The sequence below is a fragment of the Helianthus annuus genome, chromosome 9 (genome assembly GCF_002127325.2).
Source record: "Helianthus annuus cultivar XRQ/B chromosome 9, HanXRQr2.0-SUNRISE, whole genome shotgun sequence".
Lineage (NCBI taxonomy): Eukaryota > Viridiplantae > Streptophyta > Magnoliopsida > Asterales > Asteraceae > Helianthus > Helianthus annuus.
Window position 1 is genome coordinate 157298585 of NC_035441.2, and position 9343 is coordinate 157307927.

A 9343-nucleotide genomic window follows, 5' to 3' on the forward strand; every position below is an offset into this window, starting at 1 on the left:
CAAGGATTTTCATATACCAAGAATTACAAGTGTGAAGAGTTCTCTACATAAAACATGAAGAAGGCCATTTCATTCACGTTTGTTATCATCACCGCATTATTAATCAACACAGGTATGTCTTCTATTCTGTGAGACTTCCATATTCTTTTTTATTCTTCAGGATTTTATTTATACATATATATAACGTAAAAGCATCAGAATTGATGATATAAAATCTAAAAATAGACTATTTGATACATATAAACTTTTTATCCAAATAAATATACTCTTTTTACTATGTGTAATAGTTTATCTTTTGAGGTAAGTTTATTATTTTTTTTAAATAACATACGCTTTTAAAAACAATTAGTATCAAATAGTAAACTTAAGCTTAAAAAAAGGTATATTAAATACTTAAAACAGTTCTTGGATTAATTTGAATGATTTTTACTCATATATATACACGCATCAAAATTATTTTTGTTTTTGTTATTGAAATATATTTGATTAGGTTAACAAAATGCATTTTATTGACAGTGGTTGGAGTTATCAGTAAGAGTGAATGCACTAAAAACTCTTGTTTGACCGGGCCAGCTAATCCAGAGATTACCGACATATGTGAAGTTAAAGGATGTAATAATAATGAGGAGTGTATCGAATATTGTGATCCCAATCCTGAAAAGTTTTGTAAAATACTACCTGGTAAACCTGGACCAGGTAAAAAACTAGGTGTATGTTGTTGCTGGTGAGCTAAGGATGTAAATTACTAGTAATAAATTCTAAAACAAAGAACACTTGTTTATTTTTTCCGCTGTCATTTGTTGATGGTTGAGCTATCACTACTCTCTCTTGACATATTTCCACAATTTCCTTTGAATTTATAATTGAATGAGTGTCACGAATTATAGGGTTTAGTTGAATATATACCATGTGAACACATAACTATAACATAATGGTAATCTAAGCAAACACTAAAGAATCTAATACCACAAGTCACCAATCTAACTAATATTTATTGAATTGTTGACGGTATTGTATACCGAAGCCGCAACGACTTTTCCTTTAAAACAAACTTTTTCGATTTGTGTTCTAATGGTGGTCTGTCTATCCATACCTCATTTTGTTTTTGTAAGGGATGATAACCAAAATTACCGAGAAATCATATTATTCAATAATAAAATCAACAAAACATATCACTATTCGCCCCCCGATGGTTTGGGCCCTGAGCCGTCGCCCATCCCGCTCACCTGTCAATTAACGGTTAACCAACAAATTATGTTAGCAGGACCTTATTGATTCAAATCAACAACCCTACGGACTTGATTGTTTAGTTTTGTCAAACAGGGACTCAGTATCAATGGGTGTTAACCACAAGTACTAAAATTGTAGTTTACTCTGTATGTTACAAAAATCAAATTCAGGGAAGAATCTTGCAACTTATAATAGTACAATCAAATTCAAGAATCAACATTTTTGTACACCTATGTATGTTAGTTATTGTAAATTGTGTCATTTGTCTTCAATAATTACAGAAAACGTACTCGATGTTTACAAACCCTTGCAAGTTATGTCCTTTAGCCCTAACTCAATTACTGTAATTTTTTGTGGTTAAATCTGACCAAATAGACCCCCACATGAGGGTATTTTGGTCATTTTACTTTCATGTGAGGTCCATTTGTTCAGATTTAACCACAAAAATACCCTCATGTGGGGTCCATTTGATCAGATTTAACCACAAAAATTAACTGAGTTAGGGCTAAAAGGCATAACTTGCAAGGGTTTGCAAACATCGAGTACGTTTTTTGTAATTATTGAAGATAAATGACACAATTTGTAATAACTAACATACATAAAGGACGATTTTTGTAATTTACTCAACACATCTATGCCTTCTATTATACAATACAATAATATAAGTGATCATACAATCTCAATCTCAAGAAGATGGATACCCGAAGTAAAACCTTAATTATCAAGAGGACAAATACAACATTACGACAACGTGCTAATAACAATATAACTGTTATACCAATTCGACACTCATCTTTATTCTCTAGATTAACGATGGTCATAAAACTTGTGTCACAAAATCTTGCGTGGCAATTCACTATCGAAATCCTTTTAGTTGATTTTGAAACAAATATTTTTCAAATTGGTTGACCATCTTCGTTATTTGTCAAACTGACTTTCGGTAATTAAACCATAGATAGATACGAGGAATTTAAGCAGAATAAGGTACTCGAAGAGCCATTCTTTGAGCCAGCCAAGGCCTTTCTGAGTTCGGGTCAATGAAAGAATGCATCAGGAACTGGTCAGCTTCTTCATCAACTAATTCTCTCGCCCATGTTACACGTTTATCTGCGCAACTTCCAGGCCCAAAACATCTGCATCGTTCATAAAACATTAAAACATATCCTTATCTAATAAATAGTAATTATTTTGAAAGATAAACTTCTATGTATACACACCTGTACTCGTAAAAGCAAGCAGATCTCTCATTCTCGGTTTTGCCCCAGTTATTCCATCCATGGTGCTTGATACATGCATCCATATACGTGTATGCAAAAACCACCCTCCCAAACGGTCCCCACGGCCGCCCAAGATATGAATATTGTGTTCCTCCGTTGCCAGTAATGACACACCTATATAAACAAAATCCCATTATTTCATAGCGTTTATGAATGCATATGCATTCGAAGATCAAACAAATGTCGATAACTGAAAGGTGGTTTGAGTGCAAACCTTAAAAACACATAACCAGTTGTCTCTTGAGAAGATTTTCGACTCTGGGCGGTTATAAAGCCGGCTGATTTGCAGTGAATGTGACAGTGCTCCAGCAAGGCAGTGCTATTCCCGAAAATGAAGTCCACACTTCCCTCAATGTAACAATCTTTTAAATATTGTTTCCCGTGATGCAAATATAAGGTATCCTGCAAAAAGATTAAAGCTTTAAATAAATCATAGTTTGTTTGATTAACTTTTCAGCTTCTAATACAAATCAAATAAAGACAGTTGTTACCTGCCACCCAAGAAATCTGCAATTGTAGAAAGCACATCGATCAGCCGTCACTCTGATAGCCACAGCCTGCCCAGAGCCCTGAATACAAGAGTTAGTAAGAATAAACAACCTGAAGTACAGCATCGTTAATTTTCAACGACGGAAAAAGATATAAAACCTCGGGAGCAGAGTTCTCAAACGTGATATTTTCAGCAATGAAGTCCTCTCCTTCCACAATGGTACTACCACATCCAAACGTTCCCGTTCCAATCAGTCGTGCTGGCTGCATATACATCGATTACATAAACACATCAAACTGGTGCAAATTAAGAAGCCTATCAAATTCTAATATTCTATTCGTAAATACACAATGTTTTAAGCAACTAGTTGCAAAGTATAGCAAGAACAACACTTAGATTAGAACATCTTTGCGCAATATTTTATTCTCTCGTCATACATTTTTAAAGTATTAGTAAAATCTACCCGTTTATTAATGCACACCACAGATCAAAGTCATCAAACTGCAGATAACTTGAATTCCAATTCCAATCAGTCATGATGGATGCACACGTTCAATTGGTGCAAAGCCACTCAATAAATGCAGGTTTTTTCGGGTTTTTGGCAGGACAAAGTGACCCGATAAACAACCCATATAAGATTCAGGTTTTTGCGGTATTCTCTAATTCGGGTTCGGGTTGGGTTGACAGCCCTAGATTCAATTTGTAAGAAAGCTAGCAATCTCCAAACAAGTAGCAGCAAAAACATGATTGCCTCAACGTTAAATTCATTTTTAAATCCAGATCAGTTAAAACCACAACAAAATTCGTGATCAAAGTGAACCGACAAAATGAAACCCCAGATCAATCCATCAATAAACACACAGAAACATATAACATGATCAGTTAACTAACTGCTTATGAGCCGGGAAAAAGTGACCCGATCGATAACTAACCCATTTAAGTTGCAATGGCTTCGAATTCCAGTCGGGTTTCGGGTAAAAACATAATTGTTTCAGCATTACTTATGTAGATCAGTTAAAACCGCAGTAAATTTGCAATCGAAGTGAACCGACAACACGAAACCCTAGATCAATAAACACACCCTAAACATAAAAATACGATCAGTTAACTAACTAACTAACTGCTTATGAGGAGAGTATAAGAAGAAGAAAAAGGACCTGGTGGTGATCAATTTTAGTGGCGGTATTGTTCCAGGTTAGGAGAGTGAGTTCAGGGCTGATTCCGGCGACGGTGATGAGGTTTTTAGTCTTGGGGATGTAAACAGGCTGCCGGTAGATCCCCGGAGAGAGACGGATGACAGTACGGCAAGTGTTGGAGAAGGGTACGGTGTCTATTGCCTCTTGCAATGTCCGGTAATCGCCGGTACCGTCTTGGGCTACTGTTATTACTCTGGCCATTGATCTTGTTTGGATTGTAGAGATAGCGTGGAAGATGATGATGATCTTGATTGAGGAAATGATAAGAAAAATGGTATGGGATGCTTTTTATTAAAGAATTGAGGCCCTGTTTCTTCTGCAAGATGGTAGATTTTTGGTTACAGTTTGACAGAAGATGGTAAATTGCAGGCGGTTTGGGTTTATGCTATATTCGTCTAACGATGAGGATTGTCTAGGTTGATTTTTTATTTGTAAAATAACTAGTAAACTAAACCTGCTTTACGCAGCGGAAACTCCGTCGGTATCGACTGAGAAAATCCTCAGAAAACCTGATTGAGAAAATCCTCAGAAAACCTAATAAAAAGTTGTGATACGCCTAAACGATATCAACATGTGTTTTATATTGTAGAAAATCATAAAAACGAATACCGGTACCGCAGCGATATTGCTTGGTAGGAATCACATCTATTCGCAATAGTATCAACACTCGTCTAGTCTATGATATAAAAAATATTTTTAATACAAATTTATACCAAGGTGTCAATGAAAAAAAAATTAACACACTTGTGGATTCAATTTCTTTTTAAATTAACGAACACTAATTATTAGAAAAAAAAAACATATGAAAAATAAATTAAATGAGTTAAAAGCGTATATAACAAAAACTGGTACTGGTTCCAATAATAACGATACTTTTACTGATGTTGTTCAGTCGGAAACGGTTCAGCTTGTCACGACACGTATATGGTATGTCAAGTCACTAAAAACGGTTTATTTTAAATACAACTTCGTTGTTGTGTGTGTCTATATATATGTATATATATATATATATATATAGAAAGTATATCGTACATTACGGCTTAACGTACTTCACGTACGACAACATGCGTGATTAATGTTTTCAATATGCGTGATTATTGTGTTTCAACATGCGTGATTTTGGATTTTTGAGAACGTGCGTGATTTTAAAATGAACGTGCGTAATTACCTATCGTACGCAATGTACGTTAAGCCGTAATGTACGTTAACCTTCATATATATATATATATTTATAATTAACAAACCTCAAATATACATGCACTACGCATCGGGATAACGCCTTTGGTAGTAGCGTGTTGCAATGGCTTGTTTTTGAAAATCCATACAAAGAAAAAACACACTTAATGACGATACATTCGGAAAGCACAAAAACTTGGGTAGTTGTAAAAACGAATATTAAGAAAAACAAATAAAAGAAATTTAATATTACAATATTAATATTTTAGTGAAATAGGAAATGGATAAAGATAAAAAGATAAGCCAGAAAACGTAAAAACAAAAAACAGACACAACAACAAAGTTGTATTCAAAATAAAGCGCTTTTAGTGACTGGAGATACCATATAGGTGCCGTGACAAGTTGAACCGTTTCCGACTGAACAACATTGGATCGAACGCCGATACCTATAATAATTAGTTGTGGCATTTAACTTTAACTCCTGAAACGCCGCAACATTCTACTATAAAGCCATGTGAATACCATATATAAACAAATAAATACGTAAGTTTAAAAAATAAAAAATAAACCAGTTGCCAGCTGTCACGCAACTGGCACGGTTTCTCATTGTAATTATATAGAATTTTATTGAAGGGGGTATCTAGCTACCAGCCACCACTCCATATCTTACAAATCAACTAGACTATCTGATCTGATATTCTGATGTGATTTGTTGGTATACAAATGCAGAGGGCGATGAATGTGACTATATACCCGTATGGATATGCTTGTATAGGGGCGTATAGCATAGTGTATGTTATGGTGTATGACCATGTACGCTAACGAATGTGATGGTATACAAAGCATTGAATATGATGATATACACCCATACAACACATGATTAATTAATTGATGGAGCGATGTAATTGGTATAAGAGTGTGACCCTTAGAAATGAGTGTTGTATAACACGGCCCTTTATTAAATCACAAGTTATAAATGGATTTGAGTTTAAATTGCATCCACGTCATATTTTATTTTAATCCGAAGTTCTCAAGTCTGGAATTTTGTCGTAATGGTTAATTTGAGATATGGTTAGTCGATGCGGCTGAAGGTCCGTCAGAGTCATGACCGCTATCGTTGGAGGTTGGACGAGGTACGGTGGAGGTTGAATTGAGAGATCGTACGAGTTGAGGTGGTGGATAGAAATGTGTCCGGCTTTGAAGTTGGGGAAAAGAGGAGGGGAGGTGGTGGATAGAAATGTGTCTAGCTTTGAAGTTGGGGTAAAGAGGAGGGAGAAATTAGTGAGGTTTTTAACTTTTTATCATATTAACGTGGCAACATTAAAATAAAGAAAGTGATGATCAGCAGATTATTACTTTTCAATCCCACCGTTAATTATCATATATTAATGGTTAGCAATCTGCTAAGTTAATGTGAAATCATTTTACTATTTTTTTGTTAGAAAAGAAAAGACTAAATAAAAATCACATCTCACTTATGCTTACGATCGCCATGTTCCTTTTGTAAAAAACAATCAAAACAAAACCAATACCTATATTTGAGTGAGGTTTACTTTTATTGTTGCTTGTTCTTGGAATTGACCTTAATGTAGACGTATAGTGCTTGTACAAGCAAAATGTAGTGACTGGTACCCATATCATGATATCAATCATTTGTGAGTTTGGCGTTGTAGATGGTTAAAATTTCATCATGCCTTGAAGACTTAACTCATATCACTAGTTCTTGGTTTGGAATTTGCACTCTCCAAATACTGACTAAGACTATCTAAAATGGATATCAATTTGAGCATGTGTATTATGTCATGACAAATAAGTTCCTTCTACCTTAACCTAGATCAATGTATGACCTTGAATCTAAATTTTATAGAAGTCGTAACGTAGGGGTGTTCAAAAAAATTCGAATCCGAAACCGAATCCGAATTATCCGAAAATCTGTATCCGAATTATCCGAATTTTCGGATATCCGAATTTTCGGATATCCGAAATTTCGGATAATCCGAAAATTCGGATTCGGATAGTGATATTGATTTTTTTCGGATACTTCGGATATCCGATATCCGAAATTTTAAATTATTTTTTTATTAGTTTTTAATTATATAAGAATAAATCAAATAAAACCCTAACTTTCATATATACACAACACGTTTTTTCTCAGCCGCCTGCACCTACTTTACGAAGTCAAGAAGCCTTTCCACAAAGGGTTTCCAATTTCCATCGAAGTCAACCGATTCGAAGTGAATGAAGGTTGAAGGGCTTCAATCAAAGGATTTATATTTTGTTTTGTTCCATTCGAAGATGATTAGGTAAGCCTTAAGGTCCGAAATCGCGTAAGCCTTAAGGTATATTTATTTGTATCTATGGTTTTGTTTACTTTTTTGTTCTACCTTTTTTTTAATTCTACCATTTTTAGCTCTTGAAAATTCACAACTGTTGACAGACAAATGGATTGAAAACAACTTTGAGACATTTATAGCATTTTAATGTGTTCACTGTTGTTGCAGAATGATTACAGAAGCAACATTAGTTAATTTGAGTCTTAGTATTCAATGGATCATGTTTATTTTGCAAGGATGGATTTTAATGTAATTTCTTTTAACATCTGTTGTTATATTTGCTGCATTAGAAAGATGGATGATTGTTTAAACTTTTATTTTAAATTTTTTATTTTAGAATTACGGATATCCGGTTCGCTATCCGAATCCGTATCCGAAATTTCGGATATCCGAATGATATCCGAAATTTCGGATACGGATTCGGATAGTGAAATTGGCTATCCGAAATTTTCGGATATCCGAATTTCCGGTTTTGAACACCCCTCGTAAGTCCAACATTCAATACTGTGAACATGTATGTCTTCTCTACAATCTTTCTATACTAATAAACAAAAATCCTTTTTGGATGGTAATTTCTCACCCTTTAATTTTTATTTATCTCTTTTATAAAATAATAATAATATTATACATCAATTTAACTAAATCTATTTATCTCTTTTGTTTTCATAATTTGAAATTGATTTATTTTTTAACTCTAAAGTTTCAATCTTTGCAAATTTAAATCTAAAGTTTCAATATTTGGTATTTTTACCCCTTTGATTAATTTGGTTTTTCACTTCTAATTTCAAAAGTTTTCATCTTTTGCAATTTAACACCTTTAATATTTTTTTTTACTTTCAACCCAAAGCTTTTCATCTTTTGCAATTTAATCTCAACATTTTTTTTACTTTCAACGTTAGTCTCTTATATACTTTTCATCTTTCATAAGTTCTCCGTTTAACGTCCGTTAACACGCCGCAACGTGCGTGTGGGGTTCAACGGTTTTTCATCTATTTTTTTTCATGTTTGAAATGTCCGTCACAGCGCGTCTATTTTTCCCCGTTTGATAGGTCTGTCGCAACGTGCGAGTCAGAGATCGACTTACTTATTTTTTTCTCGGTTTTACACACAGGCTCGTGATCATGTGAGAAACATTTGCCTTTCATCTAACATGAAATATAACTAATAAATCTCCCCGCCGCAAAAGAAACTACTTTGAGGACACATGTCGCTTTATGAGGTGTTCTCAATTAAAATTTATAGAAGAGATTTTAATGATAAAGATAAAGATAACTGATAACCATATATTAAGTATTAAAATTAAAAGATTTTGATGATAATAATAAGGATAAATGATAACCATATTTATTTATATACTCTTAAAATCAAAGGTCGGTGCAACCGACAAATTACATATTTGCCCCTATTTAATACCTAAAGGGTCTACAAATCTGAAGCAAACGTACATCCATATCCATACAAAGATTTGATGAGACTTATGATGCACACAGCTAGGCCATAGCCCATAGGCCACTATTGCCTATATATCCTCCATCCGTACGTGATACCCCTGGCCATTTATAATAACATGATTAGTTAGTGTATATTGCTAATCTATTTGTATTACGGTTATAAATGAACAAATGTTTAGCAAACACTTTG

The 9343-nt window shown here is 34.1% G+C and overlaps 1 protein-coding gene across 1 annotated transcript; it reads right to left on the reverse strand.

The window, feature by feature from the left end:
- Positions 1-1848: 1848 nt before the first annotated feature.
- LOC110879124 (pectinesterase 31) lies at positions 1849-4591 on the reverse strand. The gene is made up of 6 exons (XM_022127537.2): positions 4155-4591; positions 3156-3260; positions 2999-3076; positions 2722-2909; positions 2448-2621; positions 1849-2363 (listed from the first exon to the last, which is right to left on the reverse strand). Exons 1-6 carry the CDS (start codon positions 4392-4394, stop codon positions 2201-2203), a joined length of 948 nt encoding a protein of 315 aa, XP_021983229.1. The 5' UTR covers positions 4395-4591; the 3' UTR covers positions 1849-2200.
- Between the last annotated feature and the right edge of the window lie 4752 nt (positions 4592-9343).